We start from the raw sequence: 27,455 nt of genomic DNA, 5'->3' as shown, positions 1-27,455 counted from the left end.
CAGGTACTTTTTAAAGGATGTGAGGCAACCCGCCTCTACCACCCTCCCAGGCAGGGCATTCCAGACCGTCACCACCCTCTGGGTAAAAAGGTTCTTCCTCAAATCCCCCTTAAACCTCCCGCCCCTCACCTTAAACTTGTGACCCCTCGTAACTGACCCTTCAACTAAGGGGAACAGCTGCTCCCTATCCACCCTGTCCATGCCCCTCATAACCTTGTACACCTCGATCAGGTCACCCCTCAGTCTTCTCTGCTCCGGCGAAAACAACCCAAGCCTATCCAACCTCTCTTCATAACTTAAATGTTCCAGCCCAGGCAACATCCTGGTGAATCGCCTCTGCACCCCCTCCAATGCAATCACATCCTTCCAATAATGTGGCGACCAGAATTACACACAGTACTCCAGCTGTGGCCTTACCAAAGTTCCGTACAACTCCAACATGACCTCTCTGCTTTTGTAATCTATGCCTCGATTGATAAAGGCAAGTGTCCCATCTGCCTTTTTCACCACCCTATTAACCTGCCCTTCTGCCTTCAGAGATCTATGGACAAACACGCCAAGGTCCCTTTGTTCCTCGGAACTTCCCAGTATCAGGCCATTCATTGAATACTTCCGTGTCACATTACTCCTTCCAAAGTGTATCACCTCACACTTTTCAGCGTTAAATTCCATCTTCCACTTTTCTGCCCATTTGACCATCCCGTCTATATCTTCCTGGAACCTAAGACACTTCACTTCACTGTTAACCACTCGGCCAATCTATGTGTCATCCGCGAACTTACTCCATCCTACACTTTCTGTACTCCACTAATGGTTCCATTGATTTGCTCTTCTTGTATTTGCTAAAAGCCTCTCTTTTCCTTCTCATCATACCCTGAATGTTTCTGGTCATCCATGGTTCTCTGGGCTTGTTGCTCCTACCTATTACCCTAGAAGGAACATGTTGGGCCTGTACCCTCCCCATTTCCTTTTTGAATGCCCCCCACTGGTCTTCTGGAGATTTCCCAACAAGTAACTCTTTCCAGTCTACCTTGGCCAGATCCTGCCTTATTTTACTAAAATTCGCTCTCCCCCAATCCAAAACCTTTTTTTTGCAACTTGTCTATTACTTTCTCCATAACCAGCTTAAATTGTACCATGGCCTGAAACTGATGGGGGTGGGGGACAGAGGGTGATGTCAGGTCAAATGGGTAGGAGCAAAAGTCAGGTTGGGATGCTGGGGACCCAAGGCAGCAGTCCTGGTGATCCTGACCCACAACTGAGCGACACCCACCATTGCTCAGCTCTTAGCATTGACCGTGCATGAGCTTCTTGAATCCGGAAGTTAAAATACATCACAGCCCCTGAGAGGTCATCAGGGCAGAAATTTCAGAAGTACAGTAAGGAGACCCTGTCATGGTTGTTCTCAGGTATTAGCATGTCTCATCAGCACTTTCCCCTCAAAGTCACAAGGTCATGGGTTCATGTCCCACTCCAGAGTCTTCAGAAAGTAATCCAGGCCAACAATCCAGTGCAGTACTGAGGGAGTGCTGCACTGTCAACGGTACCATCATTCAGATGAGACATTAAACTAAAGCCTGTCTGCCCTCTCAGGTGGGTGTAAAAAATCCCATGACACTATTGGAAGCTGAGATGCATCTCACATCCCCACCTGGGGTCTTAAAGAAAGTGGCTAGTGAGATAGTTGATAACGTTAGTTTTAATTTTCCAAAATGCCCTAGATTCGGGGAAGGTTCCATTAGATTGAAAAAATAGTGAATGTAACTCCTTTATTCAAAAAGGGAGGGAGACAGGAAGCAGGAAACTACAGGTCAGTTAGCTTAACATCTGTCTTAGGGAAAATATTCAAAGCTATTATTAAAGATGTTATAGTAGGGCACTTAAAAAAATTCAAGGTAATCAGGCAGAGTCAACATGGTTTTGTGAAAGGGAAATCAGGTTTAACCAATTTATTGGAGTTCTTTGAGGGAGTTACATGTGCTGTGGATGAAGGTGAACCAGTGGATGTATTGTATTTAGATTTCCAGAAGGCATTTCGTAAGGTGCCACATCAAAGGTTATTGCAAAAAATAAAAGCTCGTGGTGTAGGGGGTAACATATTGGCATGGATAGAAGATTGGCTAGCTAACAGGAAACAGAGAGTACGCATAAATTGGTCATTTTCTGGTTGGCAAGATGTAACGAGTGGTGTGCCACAGGGATCTGTGTTGGGGCCTCAACTTCTTACAATTTATATAAATAACTTAGATGAAGGGACTGAAGGTATGGTTGCTAAATTTGCAGATGACACAAAGATAGGGAGGAAAGTAAGTTGTGAAGAGGACATAAGGGGGCTACAAAGGGATATCTGTGTACATGGAAACACTACATTTGGTCCCCACATCCACTAGTCACAGCCTGCCAACGTGAGAATGACCCATTTATTCCTACTCTGTTTTCTGCCTGTTAACCAATCCTTAATCCATGCCTGTATATTACCTCCTATCCCATGTGCTTTAATTTTGATAACCAACCTCCTGTGGGGGATTTTATCAAAGGACTTTTGAAAGTCCAAGTATACCATGCGCACCGACTCCCCTTTATCAATTCTGTTAGTAACATCCTCAAAAAAATCCAACAGGTTCATCAAACATGATTTCCCATTCATAAATCCATGTTGACTATGCCCAATCAGATCATTATTATCCAAGTGTCAACTTATCACATCCTTTAGAATAGATTCTAGCATTTTCCCAATGACTGATGTAAGGCTAACAGGTCTGTCATTTCCTGCTTTCTCTCTCTCCCTTCTTAAATAGTGGGTAACATATGCGACATTCCAATCTGCAGGAACCGCTCCAGAATCTATAGAATTTTGGGCGCACAGTGACGCAGTGGTTCGCACCACAGCCTCACAGCTCCAGCGACCCGGGTCAATTCTGGGTACTGCCTGTGTGGAGTTTGCAAGTTCTCCCTGTGTCTGCGTGGGTTTCCTCCGGGTGCTCCGGTTTCCTCCCACATGCCAAAGACTTGCAGGTTGATAGGTTAATTGGCCATTATAAATTGCCCCTAGTATAGGTGGGAAATATAGGGACAGGTGGGGATGTGGTAGGAATGTGGAATTAGTGTAGGATTAGGATAAATGGGTGGTTGATGGTCGGCACAGACTCAGTGGACCGAAGGGCCTGTTTCAGTGCTGTATTTCTAAACTAAACTAAACAACTAAATGATCACCAATGCATCCACTACCTCCAAAGCTACCTCTTTTAACACTCTGGGATGTGGAATATCAGGTCCTGGGGACTTATCAACCTTCAGCCCCATTAATTTCTCCAATGCAACCTTCTTAATAATACTAATTTCCTTCAATTTCTCATTCCCCCTACTCCTTTGGATCTCTAATTCTGGGAGATTTCTTGTATCTTCTTCAGTGAAGACAGACACAAAGTAATCATTTAGCTTCTCTGCCATTTCTCTACTCCCCATTATAAATTCTCATGACTCTGCCTGTAATGGACACATTTGTCCTCGCCAAACATTTCCTTTTTACATGCCTTTAGAAGCTTTTACAGTGCGTTTTTATATGCTAGCTAACATTCATATTCTATTCTCCCTTTCTTTAACCATTTCTTCGTCCTCCTTTGCTGTATTCTAAAATCCTCCCAATCCTCAGGTTTACTACTATTGCTGGCAACTTTACAGTCCTTTTCTTTTAATCTTATACAATCCTTAACTTCTTTTGTTATCCACGATTGACTGCCTTTACTTTTGGAGTTTTTGTGCCTTGAAGGAATGTATAATTGCTGTAAACTATGTAATATTTCTTTAAAGACTATCCATTGCCTATGTACTATCATACCTTTTAGTGTATTTTCCCAATCCACCTCAGCCAATTTGCCCCTCAAACCTTCATAATTTTCTTTGCTCAAATTTAACACCCTGGCATCAGGTTGAACTACCTCACTTTCAAACATAATGTAAAATGATATCATGTTATGGTCACTCATCCCTAAATGTTCTCTTACAACAAGATTATTAATTAGCCTTTTCTCATTACATAATATTAGATCTAAAATAGCCTGTTTTCTAGTTGGTTCCTCAACACACTGCTCTAGAAAACAATCCCTAACACACTCAAGAAACTCATCCTCCACAGCATTAGTGCTCATTAGGTTTACCCAGTCTATATGCAGATTGAGTTCACCCATGATTACTCTATTACCCATGCTACATGCTTCTCTAATCTCCTGATTAATACCATGCCCCACACTACCACTACTGATTGGTGGCCTATAAACAATTCCTACCAATGTTTGCTGTCCCTTGCTGTTTTTTAGCTCCACCCAAACAGATTCCACATTTTATTCTTCTGATCTGAGATCCTCCTTTACTAAGGCAGTGATCGCATCCCTTATTGTCAGCACAACACCACCTCCTTTTCCTTTTTGCCTGTCCTTCCTAAATGTTAAATATCCTTGAATATTCAGTTCCCAGTCTTGGTCATCCTGCAGCCACGTTTCTGTTATGGCAATTAGATCACACCCATTTACCTCTATTTGGGCCTTTAAGTCACCTACCTTGTTGCAAATGCTGCGTGCATTCAAGTAGCGTGCGCTTAAACTTGTCTTCTTGACATTATTCTGCATTCTAAGCCGAGTTGATGCTCACCTTTGTTTTGCCTGCCTTCTAATGTTACTTGCTACTTTTCTACCTCCTATTACCAGCTTTATTTCCTTCCAATTTGAGCTATCCCTCAGGTTCCCATCCCCCTGACAAGCTAGTTTGAACCCTCCCCAACAGCACTAGCAAATCTCCCTGCAAGGATGTTAGTTCTGGTCCTGTTAAGGTGTAGCCCGTCCATCATGGACAGGTCCCACCTTCCCCAGAACTGGTCCCAATGCCTCAGAAATCTGATGCCCTCCCTCCTACACCAATTCTCCAGCCACGTGTTCAATTGATCATTCCTCCTATTCCTATGCTCACTAGCATGTGGCGCTGGGAGTAATCCTGAGATTACTGCTTTGGAGGTCCTGCTTTTTAATTTCCTTCCTAACTCCCTAAAATCTGCTTTCAGGACCTCATCCCTCTTCTTACCTATGACATTGGTACAACCTCTGGCTATTCACCCTCCCCCAGAAGGATGTCCTGCAACTGCTCCGTGACATCCTTGACCCTGATACCAGGGAGGCAACACACCATCCTGGAGTCACGTTTACTGCCGCAGAAATGCCTGTCTGATCCCCTGACTATCGAATCCCCTATCACTATTGCTGTTCCCCTCTTCTTCCTGCCCTCCTGTGCAGCTGAACCACCTGTGGTGCCATGGTCTTTGTTCTGGCTGCACTCCCCGAGGAACCATCGCCCTCATAGAACATAGAACATTACAGCGCAGTACAGGCCCTCCAGCCCTCGATGTTGCGCCGACCTGTGAAACCATCTGACCTACACTATTCCATTTTCATCCATATGTCTATCCAATGACCACTTAAATGCCCTTAAAGTTGGCGAGTCTACTACTGTTGCAGGCAGGGCGTTCCATGCCCCTACTACTCTCTGAGTAAAGAAACTACCTCTAACATCTGTCCTATATCTATCACCCCTCAACTTAAAGCTATGACCCCTCGTGTTTGCCATCACCATCCGAGGAAAAAGGCTCTCACTATCCACCCTGTCCAACCCTCTGATTATCTTATATGTCTCTATTAAGTCACCTCTTCTCCTCCTTCTCTCTAACGAAAACAACCTCAAGTCTCTCAGCCTTTCCTCGTAAGACCTTCCCTCCATACCAGGCAACATCCTAGTAAATCTCCTCTGCACCTTTTCCAAAGCTTCCACATCCTTCCTATAATGCGGTGACCAGAACTGCACGCAATACTCCAGGTGCGGCCGCACCAGAGTTCTGTACAGCTGCAGCATGACCTCGTGGCTCCGAAACTCAATCCCCCTACTAATAAAAGCTAACACACCATATGCCTTCTTAACAGCTCTATTAACCTGGGTGGCAACTTTTAGGGATTTATGTACCTGGACACCAAGATCTCTCTGCTCATCTACACTACCAAGAATCTTCCCATTAGCCCAGTATTCTGCAATCCTGTTACTCCTTCTGAAGTGAATCACCTCACACTTTTCCGCATTAAACTCCATTTGCCATCTCTCAGCCCAGCTCTGCAGCCTATCTATCTCCCTCTGTAACCTACAACATCCTTCGGCACTATCCACAACTCCACCGACCTTCGTGTCATCCGCAAATTTACTAACCCACCCTTCGACACCCTCATCCAGGTCATTTATAAAAATGACAAACAGCAGTGGCCCCAAAACAGATCCTTGCGGGACACCACTAGAAACTATACTCCAGGATGAACATTTACCATCAACCACCACCCTCTGTCTTCTTTCAGCTAGCCAATTTCTGATCCAAAGCACTAATTCACCTTCAATCCCATACTTCTGTATTTTCTGCAATAGCTTACCATGGGGAACTTTATCAAATGCCTTACTGAAATCCATATAGACCACATCCACGGCTTTACCCTCATCCACCTGTTTGGTCACCTTGTCAAAAAACTCAATAAGGTTTGTGAGGCACGACCTACCCTTCACAAAACCATGCTGACTATCTCTAATGAACATATTCTTTTCAAGATGATTATAAATCCTATCTCTTATAACCTTTTCCAACATTTTACCCACAACCGAAGTAAGGCTCACAGGTCTATAATTATCAGGGCTATCTCTACTCCCCTTCTTGAACAAGGGGACAACATTTGCTATCCTCCAGTCTTCCGGCACTATTCCTGTCGACAATGACGACATAAAAATCAAGGACAAAGGCTCTGCAATCTCCTCCCTGGCTTCCCAGAGAATCCTAGGATAAATCCCATCTGGCCCAGGGGACTTATCTATTTTCACACTTTCCAAAATTGCTAACACCTCCTCCTTGTGAACCTCAATCCCATCTAGCCTAGTAGTCTGTATCTCAGTATTCTCCTCGACAACATTTTCTTTCTCCACTGTAAATACTGACGAATAATATTCATTTAACACTTCCCCTATCTCCTCCGATTCCACACACAACCTCCCACTACTATCCTTGATTGGCCCTAACCTATCTCTAGTCATTCTTTTATTCCTGATATACCTATAGAAAGCCTTAGGGTTTTCTTTGATCCAAGGGCGGCACAGTGGCGCAGTGGTTAGCACCACAGCCTCACAGCTCCAGGGACCCGGGTTCGATTCCGGGTACTGCCTGTGTGGAGTTTGCAAGTTCTCCCTGTGTCTGCGTGGGTTTTCTCCGGGTGCTCCGGTTTCCTCCCATAAGCCAAAAGACTTGCAGGTTGATAGGTAAATTGGCCATTATAAATTGTCACTAGTATAGGTAGGTGGTAGGGAAATATAGGGATGTTTGGTAGGAATATGGGATTAGTGTAGGATTAGTATAAATGGGTGGTTGATGTTCGGCACAGACTCAGTGGGCTGAAGGGCCTGTTTCAGTGCTGTATCTCTAATCTAATCTAATCTATCCGCCAATGACTTCTCGTGTCCTCTCCTTGCTCTTCTTATCTCTCCCTTTAGATCCTTCCTGGCAAGCTTGTAACTCTCAAGCCCCCTAACTGAGCCTTCACGGCTCCCTCGCTCGACAACTTCCTCCCTGCCTGACAGGTACATACTTATCAAGGACACGCAGTAGCTGCTCCTTGAATAAGCTCCACATTTCGATTGTGCCCATCCCCTGCAGTTTCCTTCCCCATCCGACGCATCCTAAATCTTGCCTAATCGCATCATAATTTCCTTTCCCCCAGCTATAATTCTTGCCCTGCTGTATATGCCTGTCCCTGCCCATCGCTAAGGTAAACCTAACCGAATTGTGATCACTATCACCAAAGTGCTCACCAACTTCTAAATCTAACACCTGGCCGGGTTCATTACCCAGTACCAAATCCAATGTGGCATCGCCCCTGGTTGGCCTGTCTACATACTGTGTCAGAAAACCCTCCTGCACACACTGGACAAAAATAGAATCCAAAATAGAAAACCGATTAGCAAGCAAGATAGACTCGGGGGACTCCTGCACTGCCTGCCTGGTTCTCTTAGACTGCCTGGCAGTCACCCATTCCCTCTCTGCCTGCATGCTCCCAACCTGTGGTGTGACCACCTCCCTAAACGTGCTATCCACGTAGTCCTCTGCCTCATGGATACACATCAGTGACTCCAGCTGCCGCTCGAGTTCCGAAACCCAGAGCTCAAGCTTCTGCAGCTGGTGACACTTCCTGGAGATGTGCTCGTCAAGGATACGTGGTGCGTCCCTGACTTCCCACATACCGTGGGACAGACATTCCACTTGGCCAAGCTGACCTGCCATAACGTAACTTTCAAAACTTTTTATTACAATGACAAGTAAAATAACTCACCAGTTACTCACCAAGGTAAGTTTCACTTTAAAGTACTTACCTCGCGATTCGGCGGACGCGGACACGGGGACTGCTGGGTAAGTGAACTTACATATTCGGGCAGTGGCTAAACCCGAAACACTACACGTGTAGTATCTCCCACCCATCCTCCTCCTCTAACCAAAAAAAAAGGACTCTTGTGTGGAGGGTTTGGTAAGGTAAGGTTTTCCTTTTTTATTATTCTCTGTGTCAATTTAGAGCAGAGGGGATGGAAGCTAGGGCAGTTGCATGCTCCTCTTGCAGGATGTGGGAGGTAAGGGTCACCACTTGTGTCCCTGCTGACTTCACCTGTGAGAAGTGCACCCAACTCCAGCTACTCACAGACCGCGTTAGGGAACTGGAGCTGGAGCTGGATGAACTTCGGATCATTCAGGAGGCTGAGGGGGTGATAGAGAGCAGTTATAGGGAAGTAGTGACACCTAAGTTACAGGATAAAGGTAGCTGGGTGACCATCAGAGGAGGGAAAGGGAATAGGCGCACAGTGCAGGGATCCCCTGTGGCCGTTCCCCTCAATAATAAGTATACCGTTTTGGATACGGTTGGGGGGGGATGACCTACCAGGGGAAAGCCACAGTGGCTAGGTCTCTGGCATTGAGCCTGGCTCTGTGGCTCAGAAGGAAAGGGGGGAGAATAGGAGAGCGATAGTGATAGGAGATTCAATGGTTAGAGGAACAGACAGGAGACTCCCGGATGGTATGTTGCCTCCCGGGTGCCAGGGTCAGGGATGTCTCGGATTGAGTCTACAGGATTCTTAAGGGGAAGGGGGAGCAGCCAGAAGTCGTGGTACATATCAGTACCAATGACATAGCTAGGATAAGGGATGAGGACCTGAAAAGCGAATATAGGAAGTTCGGTTGGAAGCTAAAATGCAGGACGAGCAGATAGTAATCTCAGGATTGATACCGGTGCCACGTGCTGGTGAGGCTAGAAACAGAGAGTGAGTGCAGCTGAACACGTGGCTACAGAGCTGGTGTAGGAGGGACGGCTTCAGATATGTGGATCATTGGGATACCTTCTGGGGAAGGTAGGACCTGTACAAGAAGGACGGGTTGCATCTGAACTGGAGGGGCACCTATATCCTGGGCGGGAGGTTTACTACAGCTCTTCGGGAGGATTTAAACTAGTTTGGGTGGGGGATGGGAACCGGAGCTACGGATCAGTGGATGGGGTAGCTGTTGAACAGGAAGATACAGAGTGCAGAGAGTTTGTGAGGAAGGTTAGACAATTGACAGGGCAAAGGTGCAGCCAGTATGATGGGTTGAAGTGTGTCTATTTTAACGCAAGAAGTGTCAGGAATAAGGGTGATGAACTTAGAGCATGGATCAGTACTTGGAGCTACGATGTTGTGGCCATTACAGAGACGTGGATATCACAGGGGCAGGAATGGATGTTGGATGTTCCGGGGTTTAGATGTTTCAAAAGGAATAGGGAGGGAGGTAAAAGAGGTGGGAGAGTGGCATTGTTAATCAGGGATAGTATCACAGCTGCAGAAAGGGAGGTCGTCGAGGGGGGTTTGTCTACTGAGTCAGTATGGGTGGAAGTCAGAAACAGGAAAAGAGCAGTCACTTTATTGGGAGTTTTCTATAGACCCCCTAATAGCAACAGAGAAACGGAGGAACAGATTGGGAAGCAGATTTTGGAAAGGTGCAGAAGTAACAGGGTTGTTGTCATGGGTGACTTCAACTTCCCTAATATTGATTGGAACCTCCTTAGTGCAAATAGTTTGGATGGAGCAGATTTTCTCACGTGTGTCCAGGAAGGTTTCCTGACTCAATATGTAGATAGGCCGACTAGAGGGGAGGCTATGTTGGTTTTGGTGCTTGGCAACGAACCAAGCCAGGTGGCAGATCTCTCGGTGGGAGAGCATTTCGGTGATAGTGATCACAACTCCCTGACCTTTACTATAGTCATGGAGAGGGACAGGAGCAGACGGGAAGGGAAAATATTTAATTGGGGGAGGGGGAATTACAATGCTATTAGGCAGGAACTGGGGAGCTTAAATTGGGACAGATGTTCTCAGGGAAATGCACGACAGAAATGTGGAGGTTGTTTAGGGAGCACTTGCTGTGACTGCTGGATAGGTTTGTCCCGATGAGGCAAGGAAGGGATGGTAGGGTGAAGGAACCTTGGATGACAAGAGATGTGGAACAGCTAGTCAAGAGGAAGAAGGAAGCTTACTTAAGGTTGAGGAAGCAAGGATCAGACAGGGCTCTAGAGTGTTACAAGGTAGCCAGGAAGGAACTGAAGAATGGACTTAGGAGAGCTAGAAGGGGACATGAAAAAGTCTTGGCGGGTAGGATTAAGGAAAATCCCAAGGCGTTCTACACTTATGTGAGGAACCAAGAGGATGGCCAGAGTGAGGGTAGGGCTGATCAGGGATAGTGGAGGGAATTTGTGCCTGGAGTCGGAGGAGGTAGGGGAGGTCCTAAATGAATACTTTGCTTCAGTATTCACCAGTGAGAGGGACCTGGTCGTTTGTGAGGACAGCGTGAAACAGGCTGATATGCTCGAACAGGTTGATGTCAAGAGGGAGGATGTGCTGGAAATTTTGAAAGACATGAGGACAGATAAGTCCCCGGGGCCAGACGGGATATACCCAAGGATATTACGGGAAGCGAGGGAAGAGATTGCCGCGCCTTTGGCGATGATCTTTGCGTCCTCACTGTCCACTGGAGTAGTACCAGCTAATTGGAGGATGGCAAATGTTATTCCCTTGTTTAAGAAAGGGAATAGGGATAACCCTGGGAATTATAGACCAGTCAGTCTTACGTCGGTAGTGGGCAAATTATTGGAGAGGATTCTGAGAGACAGGATTTATGATTATTTGGAAAAGCATAGTTTGATTAGAGACAGTCAGCATGGCTTTGTGAGGGGCAGGTCATGCCTCACAAGCCTTATTGAATTCTTTGAAGATGTGACAAAACACATTGATGAAGGAAGAGCAGTGGATGTGGTGTATATGGATTTTAGCAAGGCGTTTGATAAGGTACCCCATGGTAGGCTCATTCAGAAAGTAAGGAGGCATGGGATACAGGGAAAGTTGGCGGTCTGGATACAGAATTGGCTGGCCCATAGAAGGTGGTAGTAGATGGAAAGTATTCAGCCTGGAGCTTGGTGACCAGTGGTGTTCTGCAGGGATCTGTTCTGGGACCTCTGCTCTTTGTGATTTTTATAAATGACTTGGATGAGGAAGTGGAAGGCTGGGTTCGCAAGTTTGCCGATGACACGAAGGTTGCTGGAGTTGTGGATAGTGTGGAAGGCTATTGTAGGTTGCAACGGGACATTGACAGGATGCAGAGCTGGGCTGAGAAGTGGCAGATGGAGTTCAACCTGGAAAAGAGTGAAGTGATTCATTTTGGAAGGTCGAATTTGAATGCAGAATACAGGCTTAAAGACAGGATTCTTGGCAGTGAGGAGGAACAGAGGGATCTTGGGGTCCATGTCCATAGATCGCTTAAAGTTGCCACCCAAGTTGATAGGGTTGTTAAGAAGGCGTATGGTGTGTTGGCTTTCATTAACAGGGGGATTGAGTTTAAGAGCCGCGAGGTTATGCTGCAGCTCTATAAAGCCCTGGTTAGACCACACTTGGAATATTGTGTTCAGTTCTGGTCGCCTCATTATAGGAAGGATGTGGAAGCTTTAGAGAGGGTGCAGAGGAGATTTACCAGGATGCTGCCTGGACTGGAGGGCATGTCTTACGAAGAAAGGTTGAGGAGGCTAGGGCTTTTCTCAATGGAGCGAAGAAGGATGAGAGGTGACTTGATAGAGGGGTACAAGATGATGAGAGGCATAGATAGAGTGGATAGTCAGAGACTTTTTCCCAGGGCAGAAAGGGCCATCACCAGGGGGCATAATTTTAAGGTGGTTGGAGGAAGGTTTCGGGGAGATGTCAGAGGTAGGTTCTTTACACAGAGAGTGGTGGGTGCGTGGAATGTACTGCCAGCGGTGGTAGTAGAAGTAGATACATTAGGGACGTTTAAGCGACTCTTGGATAGGTACATGGATGATAGTAGAATGAAGGGTATGTTGGTAGTTTGATTTTAGAGTAGGTTAAAGGTTCGGCACAACATCGTGGGCCGAAGGGTCTGTACTGGGCAGTACTGTTCTATGTTCTATGTTCTAATCAATGTATACTCTGAAAACAATGCTGTGTCAGCTCTGCTAGAGTTCTGCTGAAGCACAGGAACCAGCTTAAGCTAGCTACCTAATTTACTAGCTACAGCTACTCTCAGAGTGTTTAGTATACCCCTGTTTAAAACTGCAAGAAACCTAACTTACCTCTTAACTGAGACAGGAATTTCAATTAATTGCTAAATGTGAACAAAACAAAAACTGGTCTTGAGAGATTAACCCTTAAAATTCACTCACTTGCCAAACTCCCTTCTTCACACTCACTGCAGCCTGAGGGTGGTGGAAGCAAATACAATCAATGATTTGAGAAGGAAATTGGATGGGCACATGAAGGAAATAAACTTGCAGGGCTTCGGGGATCAAGCTGGGGAGTGGCACTGACTCGATTGCTCTGCGGAGAGACAGCATGGACACAATGGGCCAAATGGCCTCCTTCAACGGCGTAAATGACTCTATATCACTTGGAGTGATTTGAACTGTGAAAATGGCATTTATGGTACTGGGAACCTAAGGAGGAAGCTGAGATGGATCCTCCACATGGAGGTGGGGCGAGCATAAAATCAGGTGGGATGGTGGTGGGGTGGTTCCTGCCACCATCCCGCCTCTGCCGAAATTTAGCCCGGGGCAGGAACAGGAAGGCCTTCCTGCCCTGCCACCAATTAAGAGCCTTAACTGGGCAATTAACCTCCAATTAAGTGCTTCTTCCCGCTGCAGTTGTAATTACCCGTGCGGCAGGCAGCTCTGTCGCCGAATGAGAAGCACGACACGCAAAACCGTGTGGGATGCTTCCCGGCTCGAGCAAGGGTTGTGGGAGTGAGGGGGGGGGGGGGCGCGGTCCCTTGGTCAAAAGTACTTAGTGCCTGAATGAGGGGCGCAGCATCGGGAAGGCGGGGGGCCATTGAGGGCCACAGCCCTGTCTTTGCTGCCTCCCCGCTTCACCCGCGACCCCCACCCCCACGAGACCCCTCCTGCCCTGACCTACCTGAGGCCTAGGTCCAGCGATGATCCTCACCCTCCAGAATGGTCATCTCCAGCAACAGGCCTCTGATTAGCCGGCAGCTCTGCAAGAGCGGAACTTCCAGCAATGTCCTAAAACCTATGGAAGGCCCTCTGCTGTCCACTTAAGTGCCTGATTGGCACTAAATTTGGTGGCCGTTCTGGAAAAAAGGCGACGCAGGGATCTCGGCGTCGATTCCCCTGACGTCAAGACTCCTGCTGCCAGCATAAACTACCCCCCTCGATCTTTGATCTGAACCAGTGGTTGTGGGATCGCTTTACTCTGTCTATCACATGCTGCTTCCACTGTTTAGCATGCATGTAGCCCTGTGTTGTAGCTTCACCATGTTGGCACCTCATTTTTAGGTATGCCTGGTGCTGCTTCTGGTATGTTCTTCTACGATCCTCATTGAACCAGGGTTGGTCCCCTGTCTTGATGGTAATGATACAGTGAGGAATATGCCAGGCCATGAGGTTACAGATTGTGGTTGAATACAATTCTGCTGCTGCTGATGGCTCACAGCACCTCATGAATGCCCAGTTTTGAGCTTCTAGACCTGTTCTGAGTCTATCCCTTTTCGCATGGTGGTAGTGCCACACAACACAATGGAGAGCATCCTCAATGTGAAGACGGGACTTCAACTCCAAAAGGACTGTGCTGTGGTCACTCCTACCAATACTGTCAAGGACAGATGCATCTGCAACAGGTAGATTTATGAGGACAAGGTGAAGTAGGCTTTTCCCTTTTGTTGGTTCTCTTACCACCTGCTGCAACCCCAGTCTGGCAGATATATCCTTCAAGATGCTGCCAGGTCAATCAGTACTGGTGCTACCAAACCACTCTTGGTGATGGGCATTTTGTGCCCTTGCTACACTCAGTGCTTCTTCCAAGTGGTATTCTACATGGAGCAGCACTGACTTATCAGTTGAGAGAGGGTGGTAGATGGTAATCAGCAGGAGGTTTCTTTGGCCACATTTGACCTGATGCCATAACACTTCATGGAGTCCGTAGTCAATGTTGAGAACTTCCACAGCAAATTTCTCCCGACTGTATACCTTTGGTGGGTCTGTCCTGCTGGTGAAACAGGACATGCCCGGGGACGGTGATGGACATTGGCTGTAGGGTATGTTTCCATGAATATGACAATGTCAGGCTGTTGCTTGACAAATCTGTGGGACAGCTCTCCCAATTTTGGCACAAGTCCCCAGTTGTTAGTAAGCAGGATGTTGGAGGGTCGACTGGACAGGCTGTGCATTTCTCATTTCCGGTGCCCAGGTCAATGACGGGTGGTCCGTCTGGTTTTATTCTGTTTTGACTTTTCTGTAGCCGTTTGATACAAATATGTGGCTTGCTCGGCCATTTCAGGAGGCACTTAAGAGTCAACCGCATTGCTGTGGGTTTGGAGTCACATGTAGGCATGACCTCACTCCATCATCTTAACACCCCCCAGCCCTGCCTGCATCATTGCTACTGGGTGGGGGGGGGGGGGGGGGGTTCTTAAAATCTACCCTGTAATGTCACCATTGTGGAGAAAGAATACAGTTGTTCACAATAAATATTCTGTAACATTTCTAGCAATTCAGTGGAATATATTTCCTCTTTAAGAAATGTTGCTCCTTTTCCATATGCTCTTTATCAATAATACATTCATATGAATATATGCATTTCACTTTGAAGATTTGTTTTATGGAGACAGATTACTCGAGAATCCAATAAGCAGCTTAAATCATTTTACGTGTAAAGCAGCCTTAATGAGCCCCACACAACCTGGTGGGATCTCTTTCTGTATCTGGGTTGTCGACTGTAGCTTAGCAAAATTAGGGCCAATCAAGGATAGTAGTGGGAAGTTGTGTGTGGAATCAGAGGAGATAGGGGAAGTGTTAAATGAATATTTTGCGTCAGTATTTACAGTAGAGAAAGAAAATGTTGTCGAGGAGAATACTGAGATTCAGGCTACTAGGCTAGATGGGATTGAGGTTCACAAGGAGGAGGTGTTAGCAATTTTGGAAAGTGTGAAAATAGATAAGTCCCCTGGGCCAGATGGGATTTATCCTAGGATTCTCTGGGAAGATAGGGAGGAGATTGCAGAGCCTTTGTCCTTGATCTTTATGTCGTCATTGTCGACCGGAATAGTGCAGGAAGACTGGAGGATAGCAAATGTTGTCCCCTTGTTCAAGAAGGGGAGTAGAGACAGCCCTGGTAATTATAGACCTGTGAGCCTTACTTCGGTTGTGGGTAAAATGTTGGAAAGGGTTATCAGAGACAGGATTTATAATCATCTTGAAAAGAATAAGTTCATTAGCGATAGTCAGCACGGTTTTGTGATGGGTAGGTCGTGCCTCACAAACCTTATTGAGTTTTTCGATAAGGTGACCAAACAGGTGGATGAGGGTAAAGCAGTGGATGTGGTGAATATGGATTTCAGTAAGGCATTTGATAAGGTTCCCCATGGTAGGCTATTGCAGAAAATACGGAAGTATGGGGTTGAAGGTGATTTAGAGCTTTGGATCAGAAATTGGCTAGCTGAAAGAAGACAGAGGGTGGTGGTTGATGGCAAATGTTCATCCTGGAGTTTAGTTACTAGTAGTGAGAGAGAGAGATACAGCACTGAAACAGGCCCTTCGGCCCACCGAGTCTGTGCCGAACATCAACCACCCATTTATACTAATCCTACACTAATCCCATATTCCTACCAAACATCCCCACCTGTCCCTATATTTCCCTACCACCTACCTATACTAGTGACAATTTTATAATGGCCAATTTACCTATCAACCTGCAAGTCTTTTGGCTTGTGGGAGGAAACCGGAGCACCCGGAGAAAACCCACGCAGACACAGGGAGAACTTGCAAACTCCACACAGGCAGTACCCGGAATCGAACCCGGGTCCCTGGAGCTGTGAGGCTGCGGTGCTAACCACTGCGCCACTGTGTCGCCCTGTGTACCGCAAGGATCTGTTTTGGGGCCACTGCTGTTTGTCATTTTCATAAATGACCTGGAAGAGGGTGTAGAAGGGTGGGTTAGTAAATTTGCGGATGACACTAAGGTCGGTGGAGTTGTGGATAGTGCCGAAGGATGTTGTAGGGTACAGAGGGACATAGATAGGCTGCAGAGCTGGGCTGAGAGATGGCAAATGGAGTTTAATGCGGAAAAGTGCGAGGTGATTCACTTTGGAAGGAGTAACAGGAATGCAGAGTACTGGGCTAATGGGAAGATTCTTGGTAGTGTAGATGAACAGAGAGATCTTGGTGTCCAGGTGCATAAATCCCTGAAGGTTGCTACCCAGGTTAATAGGGCTGTTAAGAAGGCATATGGTGTGTTAGCTTTTATTAGTAGGGGGATCGAGTTTCGGAGCCACGAGGTCATGCTGCAGCTGTACAAAACTCTGGTGAGACCACACCTGGAGTATTGCGTGCAGTTCTGGTCACCGCATTATAGGAAGGATGTGGAAGCTATGGAAAGGGTGCAGAGGAGATTTACTAGGATGTTGCCTGGTATGGAGGGAAGGTCTTACGAGGAAAGGCTGAGGGACTTGAGGTTGTTTTCGTTGGAGAGAAGGAGGAGGAGAGGTGACTTAATAGAGACATATAAGATAATCAGAGGGTTAGATAGGGTGGATAGTGAGAGTCCTTTTCCTCGGATGGTGATGGCAAACACGAGGGGACATAGCTTTAAGTTGAGGGGTGATAGATATAGGACAGATGTTAGAGGTAGTTTCTTTACTCAGAGAGTAGTAGGGGCGTGGAACGCCCTGCCTGCAACAGTAGTAGACTCGCCAACTTTAAGGGCATTTAAGTGGTCATTGGATAGACATATGGATGAAAATGGAATAGTGTAGGTCAGATGGTTTCACAGGTCGGCGCAACATCGAGGGCCGAAGAGCCTGTACTGCGCTGTAATGTTCTAATCTAATTCTAATCTAATCATTAAAAACAATTTTCTTGGTCTTTTTCCAGTTGTGCTTTTTAAAAATTCAATTCAATGCGAACTAGGTTCGATGGTGTTAAAAAGCTATCCTGTCTCCCCTAGAATCCCACTCAAAATGGGTTGAGAACAGCAACAATGGATGCGAGCAAAGAATCCTGCATGAAAGAAGCGCTGGTATTTTTTTAATCGACACCACTCAATGGGACAGAAAGAGGCTGATGCCCAATAGCACTGTTCAGTGCTGGGAAACCTTTAGAAACTGTTTCCAGTGGCAGGAGAGTCAGTCACCGCAGGCCACAGATTTCAGATAATTGGCAATTTTTTTTTACGCAGTGAGTTATTGGGGGAAATTTTATGCTCTCTCCAGTGGTGGTTTTGGAGGCAGGGAAAGCATAAAATTGGGTGGGATGGTGGTGGCAGAGTTGGGGGGGGGGGGGGGGGGTGCCGCCACCTTGCCGCCTCCGACAAAACTAAGTTCAGGGCAGGTAGGCCTGTGAACGGCCTTCCCGCCTCACTGCCAATTTAGGCCCTTAACTGGGCAATTAAGGGCCTCATCCTGCCATTGCCGCAATTAGCTGTGAGGTAGGTGCCCCTGTGACCGCACAGGAAGCATGGCACAAGAAACTGTGCAGGCTGCTTCCTGGCTCCAGCAAGTGGGGAGGGAGGGGAGCCCTCATTAAACGGTACTTAGTACCTAATTGAGGTACCCGGAATCAGGAAGGAGGGCCACTGACAGCCACATCCCTGCCATTGCTAATGACACCCCCCCCCCCACTTCCTGGTGAGCACCACCATGCGAGACCTCTCCTGTCCTGACCTACTGGTGGCCTGGGTCCAGCGATACTCCTGGGCCTCAGATTGGCCGGCAGTTCTCCCAGTGCAGGACTTCCAGTACCGAGGTCCTGGATCCCATGGAAGGCCTGCTGCTGTCCACTTAAGTGCCTAATTGGTACTAAATTTGATGGGCCTTCCACAGAAGAGCAGATGGGGGGTTCTCGGTGTCGCTTTTTCTGAACATCGAGACCCCCGTCGCCAGCATAAAATCCCGGCCATTATCATTTGAAATGCACTACCTGAAAGATTAGTGTAAATGGATTCAAAAATCATTTTCACAAACGGAATCAGATAAATTCGTAAAGGGAGAAAATATTGCACAGCTATGGGGAAAAGAGCAGAAAAGTCAGACTATTAGATAGTTCATTCAAAGAGTCAGAACAGGCATGATGGGCCGAATGTCCCATCCTGACATAGCTACATTGGGGGTATATGGAATGGCCGCAAACGAAACCGGCACTCAGACAGGCCAGAGCCCAGCCTTCCCCTCAGACTTCCTTTTTTTTATTCGTTCATGGGATGTGAGCGTCGCTGGCCCGGCCAGCATTTATTGCCCATCCTTAAATGCCCTTGAGAAGGTGGTGGTGAGCTGCCTTCTTGAACAGCTGCAGTCCATGTGAGGTAGGTACACCCACAGGGCTGTTGGGAAGGGAGTTCCAGGATTTTGACCCAGCAACAGTGAAGGAACGGCGATATAGTTCCAAGTCAGGATGGTGTGTGACTTGGAGGGGAACTTGCAGGTGGTGGTGTTCCCATGCATTTGCTATCCTTGTCCTTCTAGGTGGTAGAGGTAATGGGTTTGGAAGGTGCTGTCTAAGGAGCTTTGGTGCATTGCTGCAGTACATCTTGTAAATGGTACACACTGTGCGTCGGTGGTGGAGGGAGTGAATGTACTGTGCGTCGGTGGTGGAGGGAGTGAATGTTGAAGGTGGTGGATGGGGTGCTGATCAAGCGGGCTGTTTTGTCCTGAATGGTTTCGAGCTTCTTGAGTGTTGTTAAAGCTGAACCCATCCAGGCAAGTGGAGAGTATTCCATCACACTCCTGACTTGTGCCTTGTAGATGGTGGACAGGCTTTGGGGAGACAGGAGGTGAGTTACTCACCGCAGGATTCCCAGACTTTGACCTGCTCTTGTAGCCACAGCATTTATGTACTGATCAATGGTAACACCCAGGATCTTGACAGTGGAGGATTCAGTGATGGTAATGCCATTGAATGTCAAGGGGAGATAGTCAGATTTTCTCTTGTTGGAGATGGTCATAGCCTGGCATTTGTGTGGCACGAATGTTACTTACCACTTATCAGCCCAAGCTTGGATATTGTCCAGTTCTTGCTGTATTTCTACATGGACTGCTTCAGTATCTGAGGAGTCGCAAATGGTGCCGAACATTGTGTAATCATCAGCGAACATCCCCACTTCTGACCTTATGCTTGAAGGAAGGTCATTGATGAAGCAGCTGAAGATGATTGGGCCTAGGACACTACCCTGAGGAACTCCTGCAGCAATGTGCTGGAGCTGAGATGATTGATCTCCAACAACCACAACCATCTTCCTTTGCGCTCGGTATGACTCTAACCAGTGTAGAGTTTTCCCCGTGATTCCCATTGACTCCAGTTTTGCTAGGGCTCCTTGATGCCACACTCAGTCAAATGTTGCCTTGATTTCAAGGGCTGGCACTCTCACCTCCCGCTGTCAATCCCAAAGAAAGGCAATGACACAGAGGGAGAGGAGCCAGAAGGACTGCCTAGCCTAGAGTTTCCTCCCTGAGCACAACCCAGATGTTCGACTCAAAAATACACCCAATGTTGGTCCCGTTTTTCCAATGTTATGCCCAAGCGTCCACTTTATCTTACCAGGATCCCCCCAATATGGGTATAAATCAATTTAAACAATCGGAGACCGAGGAAAGTGCCAAATTCACACCATATATTTCTTAACTATGAAAATTTGAGTATGAACTCATCGTTCATGCACATTAGACGCAGTGTGTTTAAGGTCCTGCAATCCAGTTACATCGAGTCTACACCTTTCAGTCCAACAGTTGCATGCCAGCATTTATGTTGCACACGAATCTCCTCCCACTCCTCTTCGTCTCACCCTATCAGCATATTCTTCTATTCCTTCCTCCCTGATGTGTTCATCTAGCTTTCCCTGAATTGCACCTAAGCTATTGGCATCAAATACTCCTTGGGGAAGCCTTTTAAATTTTAGTGACATACCTATGCCATAAAAATCTATTCAAAGAAACAGAAAACACAAAGCAAAGGTCTCAGTTGGGAGAAATTTCTTTAAAAACACTCAAAAAATTACAATTACAAAAAATTACACTTTCTTTTCTGCAGTGCCTGAAAATCTGATCGAAATGTTAACAGAGACCATGTCCCCTGCTGCCCCCATCTCCCATCCATGAATAAGTAATTGGAGGATTTATTTTATTTGTTCTTGGGATGTGGGTGTCGTTGGCAAGGCCAAATCTATTGCCTATCCATAATTGTCCTTGAGGTGGTGAGCTGCCTTCTGAATCCACTGCAGTCCAGGTGGTGAAGGTGCTTCCACAGTGCTGTTAGTTAGATAGGGAGGTCCATGATTTTGACCCACTGACAATGCATAAATGGTGATATATTGTCAAGTCAGGATGGTGTGTGACATGGAGGGGAACTTGCAGGTCGTCGTGTTGCCATTCACCTGTTGCCATTGTTCCTCTGGGTGGTAGAGGACAATTACCACCCCATCAGTCTACTCTCAATCATCAGTAAAGTAATGGAAGGTGTTGTCAATACTGCTATCAAGCAGCACTTACTCAGCAACAATATCCTCAGTGATGCTCAGTTTGGGTTCTGCCAGGGCCACTCAGCTCCAGACAGCATTACAGCCTTGATCCAAACATGGACGAAAGAGCTGAATTCATGTGGTGAGGTGAGAGTGACTGCCCTTGACTTCAAGACAGTATTTGACCGAGTGTGGTATCAAGCCATCCTAGTAAAATTGAAGTCAATGGGAATCAGGGGGAAAACTCTCCACTGGTTGCAGTCATACCTAGCACAAAGGAAGATGGTTGTGGTTGTTGGAGGTCAATCATCTCAGCTCCCGGACATCACTGCAGGAGTTCCTCAGGATTGTGTCCCAGTCCCAACCATCTTCAGCTGTTTCAGCAACGACCTTCCCTCCATCACAAGGTAGAAGTGGGAACGTTCACTGATGATTGCAGTGTTAAGTTCCATTCACAACTCTTTAAATACTGAACCGGTCGCTCCCCACGTGTGGCAAGATCGGACAACATTCAGACTTAGGCTGTTAAGGGGCAAGTAACATTCATGCTAGATAAATGCCAGGCAATGACCATCTCCAACAGAGAGAATCTAACCATCTCCCCTTGACATTCAACGACATTACAATCGCTAAATTTCCCCCATCATCATCATCCTAGGTGTCATCACTGACCAGAACTTAACGGGATGAAGCACTTAAATACTACAGTTACGAAAGCTGGGCAAAGGTTGGGAATTCTGCGGCAAGTAGCTCACCTCCAGTCTCCCCAAAGCCTGTCCACAATCTACAAGGCACAAGTGTGATGGAATACTCTCCACTTGCCTGGATGAGTGCAGCTCCAACAACACTCAAGAAGCTCAAAACTATCCAGGACAAAGCAGCCCGCTTGATTGGCACCCCATCCACCACCTTTAACATTCACTCCCTCCACCATCGACGCACAGTGGCAGCAGTGTGTACCTCGACAAGATGCACTGGAGCAACTCGCCAAGGCTCCTTCAACAGTACATTCCAAACCTATGACCACTACTACCTAGAAGGACACATATGCATGGGAACACCACCACCTGCAAGTTCCCCTTCAAGACACATCCCATCCTGACTTGGAACTATATCGCTGTTCCTTCACTGTCACTGGGTCAAAATCCTGGAACTCTCTTCCTACCTACATCATTGGACGCGCAGTATAGTCTTTAGGCCGGATTTTGTCGCACCACTGAAAAGGTGAGGGGAGCTCCATCTCAGCCATTCGGAACCCCCCCCCCCCTCCACGCCCCCAACATGATTTAACATGTTCAGGCACCTAACTGCCTGGTGCCGGGATCCCTGTCCCTTTAAAGACAGGAATCCTGCCTCCCAGAGCTGCTGGCCAATCACAGGGCCAGCAGCTCAGTAGTATTGGCAGTGCCACCAGTACGAAAAGACGCCGTGGACCCAGGCCCAGCAATGGAGTTCAGGCCCAAGTTAAATGAGGCGGGGTTGCTGGGGCCAGACTGATAGGCCCTGGCGATGGGGTGATAAAGGTTGGGCGTTTAGTGCGGGGGAGGGGGAGGCTGGAGTGTTTACCAGTGGGGGTTCTTCATGGGCCACAGATTGGAGGAGGCCCCCACCCCCACAAGCCCACAGGGTGATCGCCTCATTTTACTGAGCAATCTCCTCGCAAGGTGGAGATTAAATCCCAGCGGTGGCAGGAAGAGGCTCTTAAGTGATAGGACACTTCAGGGCCTCAGTTGGCCTCTGGGTGGGAAAGCCATCTTCGGCCTCATCAGTTAGTCATGCGATCACTGACCGCTGGGCAAGGGTGGGTGGGGGGGGTGGGGTGGGGGGAAGAGAGTTTCAAGCCTCCCCCAATAATAGCATTAAAGCTTTGTAGCTTTCATAGAAATTCAGTGGAATATGTTCTGCATACTTAAAATTCCACCTGGTGCATGAATAAACATGGCCAGCAGATCTAACAGGGCATGCTACTGTGATGCAGCAAGAACCCAGCGTGCCTGTCAGCTGTTGTAAACATTTTAGAGAACTGAACACAGCATTTAAAGACAGTGGGACTGGAAACTATTCGTACTGATGATACCAGTTAGTAGCCTAATTATCAACGACTCAAACACTGACCAAAATCAATCACATTGAAACAAAGTAGCTTAAATAATCGACACAGCACTGAGCACCCTATAAGAGTCAACAATAAGTCATAAGTGCTGCCACTGAGCCATGACTGACATCTGTCAATTATTAGATGCTGTTTCTCCAGCACTGCTCTAAGCCCAGTATTAAAGCCCTGCATAACTGAAGGCATTTACCGACAGGTTCACAAGTATACATTCCAGCAGAAGTCAGTGGGCAGTGGTAAGCAGCAGGAATTCTCCCACGTCACTAGTCCAGGCTGATAAGACTTACAGCCATTCTCCACCTCCTGCTCTGGTTGAGAGAAGCTAATGTGGGACTGAGTTCGGAGCTTTCTTTATCTGATGCCTCAGATTCACGTGAGCCTACGTACTCCCCACCTGATCCATAGGATGGGGGTAGGGGTAGGAGTAGGAGGGGAGTTCAGGAAAGAGATGAATTATAAGAACAGATGAAGACTCTGCTTACCACAGTGATGACCACCTGCCCTGGATGAGACAACACCCACTTTTTGAACTGTGTTGATTCCCAGCCAGTTATTCCCATTCGGAGATACCTAGATGAAAATTCAAAGAGAAATATCAGCACCTTAGAGCCAGGACCCATGGACAGAGCTAACAGTGGATGCTGTCACTGTACAGACTAATTGCACTAAGTCAGGGATATTACTGTGTGAATTGCCCTGTATTCATGGGAGATTCAATGTGAAAGAGACCCCGGGATGGTATGTTGCCTCCCTGGTGCCAGGGTCAAGGATGTCTCTGAACGGACAGGGGGCATTCTGAAGGGAGAGGGTGAACAGCCAGATGTTGTGGTACACATTGGTACTAACGACATAGGCAGGAAGAGTGACGAGGTCCTACAGGGGGGAGTTCAGGGAATTAGGTAGTAACTTAAAAGACAGGAACTCTCGGGTTGTAATCTCGGGATTACTCCCTGTGCCAAGTGCCAGTGAGGCTAGAAATAGGAAGATAGTGCAGCTAAACACATGGCTAAACAGCTGGTGTAAGAGGGAGGGTTTCAGATATCTGGATCATTGGGATCTCTTCCGGGACAGGTGGGACCGGTACAAGAAGGACGGGTTGCATCTAAACTGGAGGGGCACAAATATCCTGGCTGCGAGGTTTGCTCGCGTCACTCGGGAGGGTTTAAACGAGTGTGGCAGGTGAGTGGGAACCAGAGCAGTGGGTCAGCAAGTGAAATAACTGAGGGGGAACTAGTGAATAAAGCCAGTAAGACTAAGAGGAAGAGCAGGCAGGGAGATGTTGCTGAGCACAGTGGGACTGGTGGTCTGAAGTTCATTTGTTTCAATGTGAGAAGTATAACAGGTAGGGCAGATGAACTTAGAGCTTGGATTAGTACTTGGAAATATGATGTTGTTGCTATTACAGAGACTTGGTTGAGGGAAGGACAGGATTGGCAGCTAAACGTTCTGGGATTTAGAAGCTTCAGGCGGGATAGAGGGGGATGTTAAAGGGGTGGGGGAGTTGCATTACCGGTTAAGGAGAATATCACAGCTGTACTGTGGGAGGACACCTCGGAGGGCTCATGCAGCGAGGCAATATGGGTGGAGCTCAGGAATAGGAAGGCTGCAGTCACAATGTTGGGGGTTTACTACAGGCCTCCCAACAGCCAGCGGGAGATAGAGGAGCAGATATGTAGACAGATTTTGGAAAGATGTAAAAGCAACAGAGTTGTTGCGGTGGGTGATTTTAACTTCCCCTATATTGACTGGACCTCACTTCGTGCCAGGGGCTTGGATGGGGCAGAATTTGTAAGAAGCATCCAGGAAGGCTTCTTGAAACAGTATGCATATAGCTCAACTAGGGAAGGGGCCGTACTGGACCTGGTATTGGGGAATGAGCCCGGCCAGGTGGTCGAAGTTCAGTAGGGGAACATTTTGGGAACAGTGACCATAATTCCGTAAGTTTAAAGGTACTTGTGGATAAGGATAAGAGTAGTCCTCGGGTGAAGGTGCTAAATTGGGGGAAGGCTAATTATAACAATATCAGGCAGGAACTGAAGAATTTAGATTGGGGGCGGCTGTTTGAGGGTAAATCAACATCTGACATGTGGGAGTCTTTCAAACGTCAGTTAATTAGAATCCAGGACCGGCATGTTCCTGTGAGGATAAAGGATAAGTTTTGCAAGTTTCGGGAACCTTGGATAATGCGGGATATTGTGAGCCTAATCAAATAGAAAAAGGAAGCATTCGTAAGGGCTGGAAGGCTGGGAGCAGACGAAGCCCTTGAGGAATATCAAGTAGGAAGGAACTTAAGCAAGGAGTCAGGAGGGCTAAAAGGAGTCATGAAAAGTCACTGGCAAACAGGATTAAGGAGAATCCCAAGGCTATTTATATGTATAAAAAGAGCAAGAGGGTAGCCAGGGAAAGGATTGGCCCACTCAAGGACAGAGGAGGGAATCTATGTGTGGAGCCAGAGGAAATGGGCGAGGTACTAAATGAGTACTTTGCATCAGTATTCACCCAAGAGAAGGACTTGGTGGATGATGAGTCTAGGGAAGGGAGTGTAGATAGTCTGGGTCATGTCGTTATCAAAAAGGAGGAGGTGTTGGGCGTCTTGCAAAGCATTAAGGTAGATAAGTCCTCAGGGCCTGATGGGATCTACCCCAGAATAGTGAGGAAGGCAAGGGAAGAAATTGCTGGGGCCTTGACAGAAATCTTTCTATCCTCATTGGCTACAGGTGAGGTCCCAGAGGACTGTAGAATAGCCAATGTTGTTCCTTTGTTTAAGAAGGGTAGCAAGGATAATCCAGGAAATTATAGGCCGGTGAGCCTTACGTCAGTGGTAGGGAAATTATTGGAGAGGATTCTTCGGGACAGGATTTATTCCCATTTGGAAACAAATGGACTTATTAGCGAGAGGCAGCATGGTTTTGTGAAGGGGAGGTCGTGTCTCACTAACTTGATCGAGTTGTTTGAGGAAGTGACAAAGATGATTGATGAAGGAAGGGCAGTGGATGTTGTCTACATGGACTTCAGTAAAGCCTTTGACAAGGTCCCGCATGACAGACTGGTACAAAAGGTGAAGTCACACGGATCAGAGGTGAGCTGGCAAGATGGATACAGAACTGGCTCGGTCATAGAAGACAAAGGGTAGCGCTGGAAGGGTGCTTTTCTGAATGGAGGGATGTGACTAGTGGTGTTCCGCAGGGATCAGTGCTGGGACCTTTGCTCTTTGTAGTATAGACAAATTATTTGGAGATAAATGTAGCTGGTCTGATTAGTAAGTTTGCAGACGACACAAAGGTTGGTGGAGTTGCGGATAGTGATGAGGATTGTCAGAGGATACAGCAGGATATAGATTGGTTGGAGACTTGGGCGGAGAAATGGCAGATGGAGTTTAATCCAGACAAATGTGAGGTAATGTATTTTGGAAGATCTAATACAGGTGGGAAGTATACAGTAAATGGCAGAACCCTTAGGAGTATTGACAGGCAGAGAGATCTGGGCGTACAGGTCCACAGATCACTGAAAGTGGCAACGCAGGTGGATAAGGTAGTCAAGAAGGCATATGGCATGCTTGCCTTCATCGGTAGGGGCATAGAGTATAAAAATTGGCAAGTCATGTTGCAGCTGTACAGAACTTTAGTTAGGCCACACTTAGAATATTGTGTGCAATTCTGGTTGCCACAATACCAGAAGGATGTGAAGGCTTTGGAGAGGGTACAGAAGAAGTTTACCAGGATGTTGCCTGGTCTGGAGGGTATTAGCTATGAGAAGAGGTTGGATAAACGCGGATTGTTTTCACTGGAACGACGGAGGTGGAGGGGCGACATGATAGAGGTTTACAAAGTTATGAGTGGCATGGACAGATTGGATAGTCAGAAGCTTTTTCCCAGGGTGGAAGAGTCAGTTACTGGGGGACATGGGTTTATGGTGCGAGGGGCAAAGTTTTTTACACAGAGGGTGGTGAGTGCACTGAACTTGATGCCGGGGGAGGTGGTGGAAGCAGGTACGATAGCGACGCTTAAGAGGCATCTTGACAAATACATGAATAGGATGGGAATAGAGGGATACGGACCCCAGAAGTGCAGAAGGTTTTAGTTTAGACAGGCATCAAGATCGGCGCAGGCTTGGAGGGCCGAATGGCCTGTTCCTGTGCTGTACTATTCTTTGTTCTTTGTTTGTTCTTTGAGATGAAGATGAATGTGTTAACAAATTCGGTGGAAAGTTTAGATTTTCTCTTTTCAAATTATGGTTTGTTAAGAATGAATAC

General features: G+C 47.0%; 1 protein-coding gene across 1 annotated transcript in view; it reads right to left on the bottom strand.

The window, feature by feature from the left end:
• The window catches only part of LOC137367175 (dynein axonemal heavy chain 6-like), a 1,370,791-nt gene that overhangs the window by 706,931 nt on the left and 636,405 nt on the right, over window positions 1-27,455 (bottom strand). The window contains exon 28 of the mRNA XM_068028611.1: window positions 23,686-23,773. Coding sequence (XP_067884712.1) covers window positions 23,686-23,773 — 88 coding nt within the window. The remainder of the gene's footprint in view (window positions 1-23,685; window positions 23,774-27,455) is intronic.

This window comes from Heterodontus francisci, chromosome 3, assembly GCF_036365525.1.
Source record: "Heterodontus francisci isolate sHetFra1 chromosome 3, sHetFra1.hap1, whole genome shotgun sequence".
NCBI lineage: Eukaryota > Metazoa > Chordata > Chondrichthyes > Heterodontiformes > Heterodontidae > Heterodontus > Heterodontus francisci.
This window is presented reverse-complemented; position numbering and strand designations above follow the sequence as displayed.